At 43.0% G+C, this 18,206-nt stretch overlaps 1 protein-coding gene across 1 annotated transcript in view; it reads left to right on the top strand.

The window, feature by feature from the left end:
- Positions 1–18,206, top strand: part of SGPP2 (sphingosine-1-phosphate phosphatase 2) — a 104,594-nt gene that overhangs the window by 28,472 nt on the left and 57,916 nt on the right. Inside the window, exon 2 of the mRNA XM_036913979.2 lies at positions 11,987–12,145. Coding sequence (XP_036769874.2) covers positions 11,987–12,145 — 159 coding nt within the window. The remainder of the gene's footprint in view (positions 1–11,986; positions 12,146–18,206) is intronic.

Here is an 18,206-nt window from a genome sequence, read left to right as displayed (position 1 = left end):
TGAGGGCTGGGAGGACCCCAAACATTTTTTTCCTCTCTCTGGTCCTCAAATCTGTGCTGTCCCAGATGCATTGCCATCCTTGTGCAAGCAGGCAGAGAGAGCCAGGTCATTTGAGGTGGTCTAGCTCCCTTCATTATCAAGGCTGCAAACCAACAGCTCAGGGTCGTGGTTCTGGTCAAAGCGATTTCTGGAAGTTGTGTTCTGTGGAAAGAAATGAGACCTAGATTTTCCATACTTTGTCATTTTCAGTGAATCCTGCGTCCTTAAGTATAGGAACTGTAGTCCCCATGCATGGAGGAGGCCTCTGAAGTATGTGGTGCTCAGTGACAGGGCCTAGCTGAAACCTGGAGCCTCCAGGTGTCTTGGGTGGTGGTGGATCGGGAGGGCAGGGCACCGCCTGGGGCATTGGGTCACCCTCCAGGGAAGAGCTCACTTTCTCTGGGTTTCATCAAATTGTTTTTGTTCCTGTGGTTTCTTGCTAAATAATCATCATCAGATCCCATATGAGTAAGCCAAGATCAGAAACAGAAACCAAGTTTCTTCATCTTCTATGATGGAGACTCCCTGGAGACTTGGAGTGTCCAGCTTTTATTTCAGGTGTAAGATGGGAGTGTAATGGGCTCATACTATTTCGCTAGACTGCAGACGGAGTGGCTGATTGTGTATGAAAGCCTGTAAGCACCCAGCCTGAAAAGTGGTGTCATGGGCATGTTCCAGCATGCTGTGACCTCTCCTTGGACACATCTAAATCTGGAAAAGATAGGACCAATCATGGAGAAAGAACAGGAATGCTAGCAAAGTGATGGCCATTTAGCACCTCTCTCTGATCACATTACTGCCAGGCTCAAATGCTCTCCCTGGCTCTCCTCACCCAAACATGAAACCCAGCTTCCTTACGATGGCCTCCAGGACCCTCTCTCTGCTCTGGCCTCCCGTCTGGCCCTCCTGCCTACATACAGCTCCTCCCTCTCATCAGTCCCTCCCACTGTGGCTATACTGGGTCATGTGCTGTTTCGGAAACACTGTGCCTTGCTTGTTCCACACTCTCTTCATGCTGTTCCCTTCAGCTGAGTTCCCCTTTCCCATTCTCTTTTGGTCACAGTTCCAGTCATTCCTCCAGGACAGCTTACTTGCCTCCTCTGTGATGTCTTTGTATTTTAATCTTCTTACTTTATTCCCCTCCTCGGTGTTCCACTGTAACTGGACACTTCTGACTTTTTTATTTATACTGTTAATAAAAACAGTGCAAATACAACTACCATTTGTTGAGCACCAAGTATGTGTTTGACCATGGTATGATGTGGTTTATGTAAGTGGTTTCATTTCATCTTCCAAATGCCTCTGCGAGGAGCTGGTGTATACCCCCTGGACAGGAAGGGACGTCCCCCCTGCACAGGTGGGGACACACCCCTGCACAAGTGAGGAAGTCCAAACGTCCCGAGAGCTTCCCCAGTAGATACATCATTGGACACCCAGACCCTCTTGACTGCATTTATACCCACCTGTCTCAGCCAGAGCTGCTTGGAGCTGAGGAAGGCAGGCTCTGGGTCGTATAGGAACCCCTGGGACTCCAAAGCCATGGAGGACCTGGGCTTCCCTGTTGTAAGATGGATTAAGAGCCTGTTTTTCTGCCTCAGCACAGTGAGTGCCCAAAGTTATTCTTCATTTCTTCAGCAGTGTGTTTTGAACTACGGTCCTTGGGAGGCCTTAAAGTATAAAACTGAAACCTTTGCAAAATTCAGCAAAGAGACTTTAGGTCTTGGGAAAACAGAGCAAGCAAATAGCAGTAAGACTGAAAAATGCAAGCAGGTGGTTTCAGAAAATGTTGTTGGTATAGATGCTTATTTGGTGGGATTAAGGAATGAATGAGGTAAGGAGAGAGCCCATGGAACAGTGCCCCCAGGTGCCCGTGAAGATGTGGACACGGAACTCTGATAACGAGGTTCTGCGGTGGTAAGATTCCTGCTCATGTCAACCCGGCCAGCCTGCGGACTTGTTTGCTGTCTTGGTCTGTGCTTGTAGCTGCTGTGAGAAAGCCAAGTGAGCAGACAGAACACGCAGTGAAGGTGGATCTGAAAAGCTAAGCAGTCAAGCTTGAGCAAAATCATGATCTAAAATAATATTTAAGGACCAAGAAATACTCTTAATACAATACATAACAATTAAAAATTTGAGATTCAGTGGGATCTCAACTTTGTTAAACCACATGCCACCACACACACTCTCATTTATGCATAGGGAAAAAGCCAGCAGAGATATTCACACGGATGGAGTCTCAAGGGTGGGAGAACAGGGACTTTTTATTTTGTTTTTGTGTAGATTTTGAACTCCCAAATGTTCTCGAGTGAAATGTTTTAATCAGGAAAAAAAAAGTGCTATAAAAAAAGCCCAAAACTTTAACTAAAAAATATTAAGCATTAAAAAAAAAAACACCCAAAATAACGTTCACAGAGCACAAAGAAATCAAGTGCACCAGGACAGGCTGGGTGGGGAGGACCATTGTTCCGACCCAGCATGGCTTTCTTCTGAATGCTCTTTTATGTGTGTGCACACAATTTCAAAGCTTTTCCAAAGTTTGTTTTTGTGACCAGTGGCTTTAAACTTCCTCAGACAGCCTTTCAGAGGGGAACTAGCATATGAGAACTTGATGGAAACTGATGGAACTTGCCTAGAATTTTTCATGTACACAAGACTTTGGAGGAGTGTGGAGGGTGTGAGACTCTCTTGGCAAAACTCTCTCCCCCTTAAATCTGTCCCGTCCTTGCTTTACCTCTGATGCCCACTGTCACAGACGGACAGTGGGGACCCGGTGGGGCCCATAAAGCAAGGAAAATCATTCCAAAGTACTCTCTCCACCATCTTTTATTCCTTGAGATCTCGGAACAGTGGAAAGGCTGGTGTCTTGCTAGTGGGTTTCAGCCCCGGGCAAGTTCATTCTTGATTCTGTGAGACCGAAAAATGACAATGGAACATTCTTGGGGTAAAAGGATTTATACCCAACTTTATTACCACGGTGGCAGGTCAATCACTGGAATCCCATCCACTCAGAGCGAGTCTGCATGCAGCAAGCCAGTCTCTGCCTCTGGGCCCCTCTGCCCCTGCAGCTGTCTCGGTCTCTGTTCTCAGTGCTGCCACCACTCCAATCTCGTCTTGGCTCTCCTGCAGCCCGGGTGGCTGTGCCACCGTGTCCCCAGGGCACTGGGTGGAGCTCTTTATGTAGAGTCAATAACATATTGCCCACACGTGTACAGTGAGCCAGCCAGCCAGGGCCGGTGAGAATCCTGGCCACAGGAACCTTCACTTTATCCACAATACAGCTCTTCCAAATGTCATTTTTTAAACTTAATATAAACATCTGCACCAAAACCCCCTCTGAATGCACAAGGGCTTACCAATTAAATGGAAGAATGTTGGGCACAATGTGTTTCAGGTTTCAGCAGATCCAAGATGTTTTGAAAAAAACAGTTAAGTTCTTAACACATTTTGGGAATTTAAAGGGCAGCTGGTTCTCCCACCCACTTTAAAAATAGGGATAGTTGTTTCTGTGCTTTGGGTCGACTCCTGTCTCTTATTGCCTGCAGAGGAAATACCCCTGGCAAAGGCCCCCATCTCTGATGTCTCCATACTCTGTCCTATCCTCTCTCTCTCTCTCATTCCTAGATTTGCTTCCTAAGCAGATACTGTGTGTCTCAGGCCATCATCAGTGATGATGAGGTAGTGATTTCTCAAGTTGTAGGACCTGTCTCCAGGTTCTGGCGGAGCCTTTCTGCCGCCACGGACCACCATCGTGCAGTTTTGAGAATTCCACAATTTGCAGTAGTGGTTCTCCCTTTCTCATGGTGCCGAGTGGGAGGGCTGGCTCTTGAGGAAGACACAGAATGTATCAGATGTTCAGAGGATGAGCTGAAGTTGGATGCATTGTCAGGAGGAAAACAAAGCTCCAACTGTGGAAAAAGCCACATCCCAACCCCACTGTAAATAAAAGCCACATTGGGCTCAGTCCCCTCTAGCCTCTCTTATTCTTGGGCTCAGAATGAGGGATCCTGACACATGTCAAGTACGCAGATGAAAGTGATTAATGTGCAATTCCCTTTCAAGCGCTTTTATTCGAAGACGTTGTCCTTCCATTTTATTGACTTTCAGTCTCGCCATCCTGAAATTTTAATCACTCAAGCTCTGCGCAGACGTCAGATCCCCCAGCTTGAAATTCTATCTGGACCTAAGGATAAAAGAAGCCCTTGCACATTCCTGTGCCTGCAGCTCCCCTTCAAGGGCCACTGTCAGTCTGCCTTAGGCCTACCAAGTCATTGCCACTTTATGTTCTTTCTAGGTTGGAAAGACTTGATTCTGTAAACTTAAAAAAAAAAAAAGAGTAATTAAAAGTGACGGGGGCGTATTAGTAAATAGATGTGAATTCAGGAAACCATGCGTCTACCTCACCAAGGAAACAATGTGGCTCCACCCCGGTTTAAGTTCAGCGCTCCTAATTAGATTTTCCCATTAAGTTTAAGAAATCAAAAAAAACAAAAGAATTAAGGCAGGGCTTCTTCCTACTGTTTCCAAGCCAAAATTTGTTTTAGTCTTGCCAGAGTTGATCAAATCATGCTCTTACTTGAAACCTTGTAGTGACTTACTGTTGCTCCCAGCCAAAATCCCAAACCTTATCCTAATCTAGCTTCTTTTCTTTACTTCATCTCCTATCTCTCTCTTTCCCACTTGCCGCGTTCCAGGACACAGACCCCATTCCTGCTTTGGGGCCTTTTACTAAGTGGTCTCTAACTCACAGACCCTGAAGGAACTGGCTCAGCTCCCCAAGCTGGGCTCAGCTCAGATGGTGCCTCCTTGGAGATCATCCCCCAAAACGTTCCCTTGGCATCACACTGTCCTGGTTTAATTTCATCAGAGCACATATTGATAAATGAAATAATATCACTTGTTGTCATCCTTCCATCACTGAAGTGTCAGCAAGGAATGCATGGTACACATAGATGTGGCCCCTGTTTAGAAAAGATTCACCATTTTCAGTTCTTTTTTAAATGTTAGTATTGCTTGGTTTGTATTTGGTGTGTCAACATACTAGTTGGTGTCTTATACTGACTTGGGGAGGGTGTTTATTTTACACATAATTCCATCTCTGCAATGTGTAGTGACATGCCCACCAAAGCCTCATCTTTTAGAGAGAGGTAGCAGTACCCAAACCTTGCACATTACAGGTTCTGTTGAAAGAGGCATTAGCTTCCTTAGATTTTTCCCTTCCCAATCTCTAGTCGAGACTAGAAATTCTGGCTGAACATAGGCAAAGTAGGAGTTCAGGAGTAGCCCTGAACTAATGCCTTTGTCGATATTGCCCCAGCTGTGAAAGGTATTTTGCTGGGGAGTCCCTGGTCTCCATAAATGGCTATCAGTCTGGAGACCATAGGCCATACCCCTCTTCACCCACAATTCAAGCTACATTGAAGGTGCTGCCTACCTCAAAAAATGATCCTGGGTAAGCAGGTACCTACATGGCAGTCCTTGGGAATTGTTGAGAAAGAGCATGCAGTTTGAATGAATCTTACTACAGATATAACTAGCAATGAAAAAGAATTTCCCAGTTGGGTTAAAAAAAAATAGGACTTCCAAAAACCATTAATGGAATACTCTCCTCTTAGTTTTTATCTTTCCTTAAAAAAAAAAAAAAAAGGCAAATTGCTACCCCATTTTACAGAAACATAAGGACAGATGGCTGGCACCTGTAGAGGTCAGAGAACCTTGTTTCCAAGTCAGACTTCTGATAGTGGTACAAAAGCCCTTTTTAGGGAAATGAGGTTTGCTTTTCTATATCGTGATGTTCTGACAGGAGGCTAGGAATGTTTTTAAAATTTCCTAACTCCTTACCCCCCTATACAGAAATTTATTGTTGTTAACAACTATTTGATCAATAAATATGAGAGATGCCCTCACACACACACACACACACACACACACACACACACAAATATATATATATATATATATATAAACACACTTCCAATTGTAAAATAAATAAGTAACCGGGATGTAATGTATAGCATAAGGAATATAGTCAAAATATTGTAACAACTTGGTATGGTGATAGCTGGTACCTAGAATTATCATGTATATAAATGTTGAATCACTGTGATGTACACCTGAAACTAATGTAATGTAATACTGTGTGTCAACTACCCTTCAATAAAAAAAAAAAAAAAAAAATTTCCTAACTCCTTAACTAATTTTGGATTGGTCATCCAGGAATTTATGCAAACCCTTCTTTAATAAAAGCAAGGAGCCAGAGATGGTGTCTTTCTGCATCAGTAGCTTGTTGCTTGATCCTGCTGCTATTTCAGTGGAGCAGCTCTTATGTGCACCCCACCTCCCCCCATTTAGTACCTTCTCTGGTCAAGGTGCTCATCTGAGCTCAGTTCCTATATTCAGATTATTGTAGGATCCTCCATGGAATTCACTAACTGTCCCCTTCTGGCTTGTCACAGGCATTTTTACCTGTCACTCTGAGCATGTTCTCGTAATCCCTTAAACTCACGTTAAGACTTCCTCTGATGCTGAGGATTAAATCCGAGAGTCTTTCCTTTTTGTTTAAAATCCCTTCACTGATCCTTGCTACTCAAAGTATATTCCATGGCTTGGCAATAAGTCAGCATGTGCGTCCTGCCAGGGAGCTTGTAAGAAATCTCAGGGCTGTCCAGGTGCAGATCTGCGCTCTCTTGGCCCTGGAGAAGAAGCTCTTTCTACTCTTCCAGTGAACGTGCCCTACAGAGAGCTGCCGGCTTCCTCCCCCCGTTGAGATAGGGAGTAATTCAAACTTCACCTCTGAAAGAATACTTACATTCACTGCTCTCATCTGGAAAAAAATGGAGATAAGTAATATGACCTTGCAGTGATACTGGCCCAGAGTTCATCAAATCCTTTAGAGACCTTGTGGATAAAGTAAAGGTTCCTATGGCCAGCATTCTCACCTGGCCCCGGTCGGCTTGCTCACTACACACATGTGGGCAATACGTTGCTACTGACTCTATATAAAGAGCCCCGCCTGGTGCTCTGGGCGACACAGTGGCATGGGTGCTGCATGGCTGCAGGAGAGCAGAGACTGAAGTTGGGCAGTGCTAAGGACATAGACTGAGGGGCAGAGAGGCCCAGAGGCAGAGACCAGCTTGCTGCGTGCAGACTCACTCTGAGTGGACGGGATTCTGGTGATTGACCTGCCACCGTGGGAATAAAGTTGGGTATAAACCCTTTCACCCCCAAGAACGTTCCATTGTCATTCTTTGGTCTCATTGAATCCATAGTGAACTTGCCCAGGGCTGAAACCCATTGGCAAGACAGACCTCAAGGTCAGAACATCTGTAGCTGGTGTACTCAAGGCCAGAGGTTAATTTTAGATAAGGGGTAATTAACAGGAGGTGAGTTCTGACAGATATAAGGTCAGTGGTTTTCAAACTGATTACTGAACTTCTCTGAGGGAATGTTCCAGAGAAGGACTTGGGGGGTTGGGCATACCTGAGATAGGGGTTCCCTGGGCCCTAACTTAGGTTCAACCAGTCAGCACAGACTTTCACTCTTACATCATTTCATATACTAGGCACTGGGGTAACATTTTATTTAATGGGCCTTTCCCTACTTAGATTTTTTGTATATTAAAAAGCAACTGCACAAATGTTATTCTGTCCTTTGTAGCTGAGGCCGCTGGTTGAGTTTCAGAAAGCTGGACTGACTTCCCCAAGGTCACACATTGTTTTGACTAAAAGCTATTTCTTGTATTCCTGCTTTGAAAGCTCAAAAGCTGGGCCAGCTGCCAAGTCTGCTGGGCATTCACTCCTCTGCTGTCTGGGTCAGCCCTTATTAGATCCAGTGTCACTGACCTGGCCATGTTCCCTGTGCATTTAGGACTCCTTGGTGTGTGTGTGGAGGGCGGGGAGCAGAGCTGAGTAAAGAAGTTACATATCTGCAGTGTGCTTTCTCTTCCACCCTGCAACTCATCCATGTGGCTGCCTCTACTTCCTGATTTATTTATGCACCAAAAGCAGCCTTGCAGAGAACATGGAGTACTCTGTTATCAGCAAGAGAGAGCAGCTCTTCTCCACCCAAAGGCTATGTTCCTGAAAACCTGATTTTAGGATGATGGGCACTGGAGGAACTTATGACCAAAAAGGAAAGATGATGTTTGGGAGACTGAGATCATGTTTTTTTTTTTCTCCTTTCAGGAAAATAAACCAATAAATACATGAATGAGAATACCAGTGGCATTTGACAGTAATAATGGATATGTGCATAATTTCCATCTTATCCCTTGTTTCTAGAAATGTCTTCATTTGGCTTTTCGACAGATGATGGGGATCCTATGAAGTATTTTATTTCTAGAAGTAGCTCCATGTACCTAAATGTTCAATGCCTATCTGATCTTTTGTCTGAAAAATCAGCTGCTTTATCCCTGCCTCCTGCGTCTGTGCCCCAGAGACAGTGCCCAGCAGCCAAGGCTGCCAGCCCATTGTGTGTGGCCCCTTCTACAGAAATGGAGAGGTAGTCCTGGGACTTGGTCTTCTTCTTTCTGCTTTTAATCTTTTCCTCTCTGCCATCACTTTCCCTACCATTTCTATTTCTAGCCCGTTTTCTTCTCCAATTGTTCCCAGTGGGACCAACACATAGGAACTGAAATTATTTCCCGAAAGTGTACTGAAGTCATACACACCAAGCTTTTGTACAAGAGAAATTTAGATTCTTGTTCCGATAAGATAAGTACTTAACTGCTTTATTTTGGTACATATTATTCCCAAGAATGTGGAGGCACTTATTGGCTCTCAAGCTATTTAATCACATAGGCAATGATGTTATCTAAAAAGTCCTTTGCGTGTCCTGTATATATATTGATGTTTTAATTTCAGCTTGGCTTTTTCTGTTCCTAAGATGTAGAGAATATCTAGCTCTCCCCCCACAAAAGAAATCCTAAGAAATGTAAAAATTGTATCTAAAGATATTGTAACTCCGGGGGAAAATCCCAGGGCAAAATACCTTTGACACCGAAATCAGTCAAAGTGAGAAAAAGAGTGGGAGAAACCCCTTTTTTGCTTACAAGCAGTCATCCACTTCTGCTCTACCATGTCTCTCGAGACCAGGCTGCAAGTAAAAGGGCCCCCACCCAGCCTCTCCGGTTCAGATATACCCTGGCTGCCCTTGTTATATTACCTATTGATGTGGAGATGTACTACTCCTCTCCACCCCTTGGAAACACCTATTGATATGGAGATGAATCTGTAAGTGTTGCAATTTTACCCACAGATATTAATTAGTAATATGTAACACTAAAGCAGTTTGCTGTCATGCCTGATGGTCTTTTCAGTTATTTGCTGAATTTAAGGCATGGAACTTGGTCTCAAGTAAATCTCTAGGGTAGGAAAGTAGTTGTTGCTGCATATTTATAATGTCATATAATACTTGGGCACTATGAAATGGCACAAGGAGGGGTTTAACTCTTGTCATTATTTTGACAAAATTTCCCCTTGTAAAGCTTCAAAACAGGATGGAATACCAGTGTACCTGCAATAGACTAACTAATTTTTATGTAAAAGAGTCTCTTCACAGGGTTGCCCTCAAGGTCAGGTCTGTTGGATATATACTTACAAAACAGAACCTGCAGAGATTAGTCCTCACAGCAGAGAGGAGTTTGCCACTACTTGTCATCCTTTGTCTTTCCTTGTTCTTCAAATCCAGTCATTATATCTTGGCAGAGAGATGAAATGATACTCTTCCTTCTTTAATTCATTTTGTGCTTGATCGTCTTTCCTATTTAGGATGGATCTATGGCCATTCTCTCTAATTTGAATTAATTTAGAGGTAAAGTTCATCCCCCAGGAGAGGTGACCTTTTAGATTACAACATGTTGTGCCCCAAATGGTAACTTTCTCCAGGCTAGACCTCACACTGCTTGGCTTGAGGCTGAATTCTTGAGCTTACTATGGCTGGTTTAGAACAATTCTGATACACTTCTGGCGCCAAGAGCAGCGTCAGCTTCCCCCCGAGGCACAGGGCTCTGTGGGGGAGTTAGAGATGCAGGAATAAAATCTGGGAACCTCTTAGAGAAAGAGAGGAATGCTTACTTGGTAGGCAGCCAACGGTGCCAAGTACAGTTAATGTTCTTGCAGTTTCCAAGGTCATCTTTTTTTCCTTGAGTACAAAAATACCCTTGGCCTTTACAAGGCCTCAAACACAAAGTTGGTCCTTTAAAAATTCATTCCCCCAAATTATACTCTTTGGCACCCCCCAGAAGAGCTCCTTGAAGCTAGGCACCATGCCTCACTCAGCTGAATATTCTTGGTACCCAGTGCAGGTTCTGGGTCATCACAGGCACATAATGAATATTTGCAGAATAAATACATTTAACTTATTCTCTGAATTCCCCCTAGATTCAAGGACCTCAGACTTCATGTAAAACAAAACAAAGCTCAAATCCAGACCCACACAAGTGTTTATATAGGTCTTCCTATGATAGGGCTGCCTAATCTCTTCTCCAACTTCAGGATTGGCATTCCAGTTTGAATTTATTTTTATAAAGTTTATAAAGACTATCATAAGTAGCATTAAAACTCAAGTTTTTAGATTCATTTAACAGGGTGACAGTGTTTTTAGTTCTATTAATGTTTTAACTGCTCAAGTCTTTTTTTCTTTCTGCATACTACTAGGGTAAGAGGGAGGGCAGAATGATAGAAAATGGGAGTGTATTTGTGCACTTGCTGTGTTTCTTACACCCTCCCTGTAGTGCATTGGCTTTACTAGTCCTTGAAAAAGTAAACTAAAAGTGTTCATTGGCAAGTGGCTTTTTCTGAAGTCTTTGTGTTAGTTATCTATTGCTGCTACAACAAATTACCAAAAACTTAATGGCTTAAAATAACATGAATTTATTAACAGCTGTAGTGGTCAAAAGTCCAAAACAGTTCTTTTTGGCTAAAATCATGGTGTGGGTAAAATTGCAATATTTCCAGAATCTCTTGCCTGGCCTTAGTGCATCTCCGTATCAACAGGTGTTTCCAAGGGGTGGAGAGAAGTAGTCCTTCTCCATGTCAATGGTAATAACAAGGGCGAGCCAGGGTGTATCTGGACTGGAGAGGTTGGGTGGGGTCCCTTTTTCCTGCAGCCTGGTCCAGAGAGACAAAGGAGAGCAGAAGTGGATGACTGCTTGTAAGCAAAAAAGGGGTTTCTCCCACTTTACTTCTCCCTTTGACTGATTTCGGTTTCAAAGGTATTTTGCCCCGGGATTTTCCGCTGGAGTTACACATGGGGTCTGTAGAGCTGCATTCCTTCTGGAGGCCCTAGGAGACAATCCGTTTTCTCACCTTTTCCAGCTTCTAGAGGCCACCTGCATTTTTTTACTCTTGGCTCCTTTCTCCGTCCTGGAAGCTGGCAGCATAGATGCCTGTCTGGCTCTTGACTTTTCTGCTGCCTCCTTTCATTTCGTAAGGATCCTTGTGATTCCAGTGAACCCCCAGAAAATTCTGGATAATCTCTGCACCTCATAATCATTAATGTAGTTACATCTGTGAAGTCCCTGTTGCCATGCAAGGTAATGTATTCACAGGCAAAGGATTAGGTTGTGGACATCTTTGGGAATGTTTTTCTGCCTCCCACAGTCACAGACCCATATGCTGTTCTAGCAGAGTTCATCTCCCTCGAGTTTCTAGCCTTCTGTATACACAGGAGAGAGGCTTTGGTTTTCTTGTGTGTCTTCCCTTGATTTTTCTGTCTTGGATGCTACTTACTTAATTTTATGAAGAACTAATATCTTCTGTGTTTGTATGGACAAACAGGGGTTAACAGATCTCTGACAGCAATGTATACTGTCAGTAAAGATGCCGTAATTAGAGAATGGGAGGGAAGCAGCCCCTTGACCGTTGAGGCCCTGTGAGTTTTAGAGTTTTTAAAACTTGCCTTACCGTGACATGTTCAGTGAACTCACAGTCTTCTGTCTTTTGTCTTTTAGACGTATGTACAGAAGTACATTGTGAAGAATTACTTCTACTATTACCTATTCAGATTTTCAGCTGCTTTGGGTCAAGAAGAGTTCTACATCACGTTTCTTCCGTTCACTCACTGGAATATCAATCCCTATTTATCCAGAAGACTGATCGTCATATGGGTTGTAAGTATTACTATGACGTACAACCACTTCTGCTTGTACAACAACGACCTGCTTTGGCATTCAAGTCCTTTGTGTATATGCCTTAAAAAAAATTTTTTTTAAATCATGTATTAGAGTTGAATTTTTACTTGGTTTGCTTTGGAAAAATAACAAGAAAAGTTAAAAAGCTGCGAATGCAACATGTTTTGTTTGCAAAACCAAGCAAATATGATTTCATGTACTCTGACACCACTCCCTGTGGTTGATTAAAACTAGAAGAGGTGAGACATAGTGTGCTAAGAAGGAAGAGAAACTTTCTGAGAACCCATGGAGGGACATAAGATGCATCCTTCCGAGTGGCCCATTTTAGTAAATTTTACCAAAAACTGAAACTTGATGATGTTGACTAATAATTCCAGGTGTTATTAAGAGATTACTGTAGACACATTGGAGAGAACAAAAACACAGAAGGTGGGGCACCCTCTTTGTGGGATCTTCCAGTACAGTGGGGGCAGCTGGTGTAACCCACAATTCAATAGCCATCCCGGGTAGGAAGGTGGAGCCCGTTTCTGACGTTTTGTTCTAGGACCCTATTGTTCAACTTTGTTCAGAATAAAATACGTTTCTAATTTTTCGTTCTTAAATTGGGGAGATAGTGATCATTTGTAAGGCAGCAGGGCATGCTGCAAGTGTACGGCTCTGGAGTCAGTGAGCCCTGGATTCAAGTGCAGCTTAGCCTTGTCTGTGTGCCCTTGAGCCATACATTCCTCACCTGTAAAAAGTGTGCATCTCCCGGAATCATCATGCAGATGTGCAGTGTGTGCAGAGCTCGGGGCCTGGCACGTGGGAGGACTCTTCAAGTCGCTAGTTGAGCATGATTATGCATAGTAACTAGTCCAGGAAGGTGAAGGAGTCTTAAAGATCAACCAATTTTAAGGTCAAAGATTGTTTAGCTGAGAGAGGGAGCTTCAGGAACAAGGCTGCCAGCTCAGCTATTTCCCAGCTCAAGATTCTGCAACTGAAAACAGGTCCAGAAGCTCTTGGCTGTGTGTGGAGTCTGGTTTCTTTGAAGCTCTGCTCTGAGAAGCTGTGTGATTTGAAGCAAATGACTGTACCACTCTGGGCTTTATTTTTCTCATTTGTAAAGTTAAGTGGCCTTGATCAGGAGCCCTAAACTTCAATGTCCTCAAAAGCAGGGGAGGGAAGTAAAACAGTGTGGTCTAGGGTAGGGAGGGGTCTTTAGCCCTGATGAGAGGTAGTGGTTAGGTGACTTTCTGATTGCCTTTATTGATTGTGGCTTCAGTTTGGAGTCATCATTTCAAAGGGCTCAAAGGATTTTCTGTTTGAAGCAGAGTTGCAAGTCTTTTGTCAGAGTGGGCAAGTAAATCTGCCTGAGAAGGGATGGAGTGACCTTTGACTATGCGGTTTGTCCCGGGTTTGGCAACCTGTTGCTTGCTTTTAAAATAGGTGCATGGCAAGGCTCCAAAGCACCCATGCTGGGAGCTACACGTACTCTGTGGTCCAGTCAGCTGCATCTGTGAGCAGTGTGTGCATTCCTGGCAGGTTCTGGTGGAGAGAATGGCGGCTGGGGCGAGGGGTGGAAGTAGGGGGTAGGTAATGAGAGAGAGAGAGAGAAAGGGGCTGAGAGGTGGGAAGATGGTGCTCTCCTACCCTCCCCTACCCTACCCTCTTCTCTCTTCCCTTCCCTTCCCTCCCCTCCCCTCCCTCCTCCCCTCCTCTCCCTTCACTTCCCTTCCCTTCCCTCCCCTTCCTTAATCCCTCCTCTCCCCTCCCTTCCCTTCCCTTCCCTTCCCTCCCCTCCTCTCCCCTCCCCTTCCCTCCCCTTCCCTAACCCCTCCTCTCTCCTCCCTTCCCTTCTCCACTGTAGGGCTGATCATGAGACTTGGTTTGTCTGCACAGCTGAAGGCCGATGAAGGGAAACTCCTGGTGGTGTTGGGTTGGGGGTCTGAAGGTGGAGCAGCCTGAGGGTCTCCTGGGCAGTCAGCAGCCTGCTGAGGCTGCCTTTCTCCTGTAAGGCTGTCCCTAGATTAGCGGCTGCCTCTTCAAGGGGTGAGGATTCAGAAACGTTAATTACAGGAGGGAGAGAGCCTGCCCTCTCCCAGCTTTAAACATCTTATCTCCGCCAGAGTTCTTAGGAAGCAGCTGTGTTCAGGAGCGCAAGACCTCTTGTCAGCCTTTGTATCGGTTCCACAGTTGTCACTGGCTGACAACAGGTTTTGTTGCTTTTAAAAACCATTTGTTGTGTCAGGAGCAACTTACACGGTCTGAGGTAGCCTAGCAGCACTTAGGTTTTACGAACTGCTTTCTCGTCACAGTCATAATCGTCGCTCCCCTTTACTGTGCATCTTTTATTGCTTTTATTGGCATCTGGGCTCATTATCTTCTTTGAGCTTAGTAACAATGGGTTAGTATCATTTTCCTAATTTTATAGATCAGGAGAGTAATACTTCACATAATAAGCCGTTTCATATGTGGAGCCCTGAGTGTATATGCAATTCCCTGTAATATTTTGCCTCGCTTAGTCTTGCCCGCAGTCCTGAGAAGGGGTTATTCCCAACCCATTTTACAGACTAAGAAACTGACCTGTTAAAAGATAGCTTGCCAAGATCACATTGGATTCAGTAGGTTTGACCCTGTCCCCTCAGGCCTCCTGTGTCAGAGGGGTCCACCACGTCGCTGGTCCTCTGTTTAGAGAACACAGCCAAGTGATGCGAGGGGCATTCACTGTTGAGTTTTTGTTTTGTTTTAAGAGATGTTAAAGCTGAGGCTTTTAGCCTTAAAATGTCTTGCCCAAGGCTCTCATTGTGTTTTAGATTTCCCTATATTGCATTTATTAACCCTGTATTTTACTGAAGTTTTTTTATATACCTTTCTTGACAAATTCCCAGAAAATTTAGATAAGCTTTTGTTAAATCAGCTGAAAGACATCAGTCAAGTCATTATTCCCCGTTCTGTCACTTACCAAGGTTTTTAACCTGTCATTGGATTCCAGAGAATCTTCAACATGGGACAGGAAAGGCTGTGAATGGGTTAACTAATGTGAAGTTCATGAAGAGAGATCGTAGATGGTGCTTCAGAAAGAGCCACTATCCAATTGGGTGATATTATCTGTTCTCTTGACTTCCATTTTGGCATGGTAGCAGCCCCACCAGCAAATAAAATAGCTTTAAAATAGTATTGCTGTGTCTCAAAGAGGTCAGAAGCAATTTCATTGAAACTGAGTGGTGTTCAGCTTTGTAACATGAGGCAAAATTCACGCTTTGCTAGATAGTTATTTTCCATTTAGTAAAGTAGCAGTACAAATAATACCATAATTGATGCGTGGAAGGCTCATTTTTTCTATTCTTATGAAATTTTGCTTATTTATATACTGGTTCTTTTCACAGATACTTCACGGCATTCAAGAAACAATGCAAGAAAAATTGGGAAAAGCATATAAAACCAAAATTAAGGGAAATACAGATAGAATAGGAAATTAAGGCTCAGCCTAAAGTTAAATGTAGCTTGCTGATTCAGAGTTGACTCACAGATTTGTCTTTGAACTTTGTCTTGGCCAAACAAAAATGAAATTACATTATCTACTAGGAAGTAATAAGGCTTATTCCTAAGACAGCAAACAGCCTGTTCCTGATGCAGGATTGATAGATCCATTAAGGCTAATGATGCTTATTGCTAAATTATTTTCCTAGAAACAGTGTTTGGTATCATTACCCCCATCACCTATGTGAGAATACACATTTGACTCTTCCTCATAAACTGTGTATGTTCTTATTTTTTAATCATTGCTAATATGATGAATGAAAAATGGTCTCTCAGTTAATTTTCACTTCATATATTTTTAGTGAAGATGAAAACATTTTTCAGATTTTTATTAGCCATTTGTATTAACTCTTGTGAACTGTCAATCTGTCTTTTGAGTATTTTCTACAGGGGCTTTAATTTTTTTGTTGTTTTTCAAACATTCTCACTAATTTTTTTTCTCCCTTCCCCTATTTCATCTGTTCCCCTCCATGATAGTGTGTTTTCTGTGTTTGAGTCTATTTCTGGTTTGTTTGTTTTGTTTTTAAAATTCTACGTATAAGTGAAATCATATGGTATTTGTCTTTCTCTGCCTCACTTAGCATAATGCCCTAGGTCCATCCATATAGTCACAAATGGCAAAATTTCATTCTTTTTTGTGCTGAGTATATATGTACATATATTCAATTGCATATATGTACCACATCTTTATTCCTGCATCTATCAACGGACATTTAGGTCTCCTCTGTATTTTGGTTATTGTTAATAATGCTGTGATAAATATAGGAGTGCATGGTTTTTTCTTTTCAAATTGGTGATTTTTGTTTTCTTCAGGTAAATTCCCAGAAGTAGAATTACTGGGAATTCTATTTTTAGTTTTTTGAGAAAACCCCATACTGCTTTCCATAGTGGTTATACCAGTTGACATTCCCCTCAACAGTGCATGAGGGCTCCCTTTTTTCTATGTCCTCACCAGCACTTACTTCTTGTCTTGTTCATATTCACTGCTCTGACTGGTGTGAGGTGATATCTCACTGTGGTTTTGATTTTCATTTCCTTGCCGATTAGTGATGTTGAGCATCTTTAATTTTTAAATGGCTTTTTACCAGTTGTTTTGATATTGAATGATTGATTTCCTTTGTTTCAGAGGCAGTATCTTTACATATAAGATTTTTAGAAATTCAAGATAATTCTATCAATAGTGAACTAAGAAAGTTCTTAAAATTGAAGTTCAGTGCTTTTCTATGGGGTGTTTACTTAAGTTTAGGCACAGACCTCACCACTCCCCATCGCCTACCCTTTGTGACCTCCCTGGCTCCTTTAAGGTATATGAAGACTCCTGTCTTCAGGCATTAATATTTCTGGCAGTTTCTCTGGCCAGAAAATAGCTTGATACTCAGGGGTGAACAACCAGTTAAAACCTGGGTTCGTGCTGTCTGAACTCCAGTAAGGTTAGAATTTATCTTGTGTTTTTTCCTTGCCCTTTTCCTCATTTGTAGAAATTCCTTTACCTAACATCAAAATTATATTCCCCAGCATTCTAACCTGTGTGTGGTTATAATTAAGTAATTGTCATCAGATCCAAACTTCCAGGTTTTTTGACTGTGCTTTTGAGCATTTCCAGACGAGGTTAGTTTCTCTTCCAGTACTTCATGGCTTTGAGGACTAGAAGCAGGGGGTGCGTGTGTCCAGGGAGAAGGGTACTGCTGCTTCCTCCCTCACAGCTCTGAGGTTTGGCCAGAGGTTCCTGGTCCCATAATACCCTGAAAGAAATACCAGGCTGATATTTTTAGGTAGTGTTTTCTGGTTTCTAGAAACAGAAACCCATTCCAAATAGCCAGTAAAGGAGTGATTTGTTATACAGAAGGGACTTTGAGAACCAGAATCCCTCAGGGACTGATGCTGGGAAAGTTTGCTTGTCTGCTACAATTAAGCTGTGACTCCACATAACTGCTGCTTTCCTCCCTGTTGCCAGCTGGCAACCTCCCACCTGTCTTTCAGTTCATATTTTCAAGAGTGTCTGACTCAGCTCACTGTATAGCATGATTCTGTCTTGTGTCTGGTTGTACATAGGCTGTACCTGGTCCAAACAGCTGTGTTGGGGGTAAGGATAGATAATTAACTGGGGCACAGACCCATGGGCCAGGTCAGAATATCAAGAGACTTGGTCTATATTCCTAGCAGTGAAACCCGTTCAAGGCGCTTAATGATTCTGGCCTGCAGTGTCTGTAGCTTTAAAATGAAAGGATTCAGCTGGAGGATCCCTGGAGGCTTGAAACATGGTCATGAGTCTTTATGTGTTCGTTATGTGACATGTTAAAGATACTCATTCATGGCATGGAGTAAGAAGAAAAAGAGAGAAAATTGGGTGGATAACATAAAAAAAAAAATAGAAGGCATGCCATCTCTTTTGTAGACTGAATGCTAGTATTGTTTAACTAATTTTGTCTTGTGTTGTGAGTCCCCTCAATATTAGACAGTACATTTGAAATCCATATCAAATCCATCGCCAAATAATTACTGGATTGTGTGCTCTTTTGTA

Source organism: Manis pentadactyla, chromosome 6 (assembly GCF_030020395.1).
Source record: "Manis pentadactyla isolate mManPen7 chromosome 6, mManPen7.hap1, whole genome shotgun sequence".
NCBI lineage: Eukaryota > Metazoa > Chordata > Mammalia > Pholidota > Manidae > Manis > Manis pentadactyla.
Note: the sequence above shows the minus strand (reverse complement) of the source record. Positions and strands in the feature narration are given on the sequence as shown.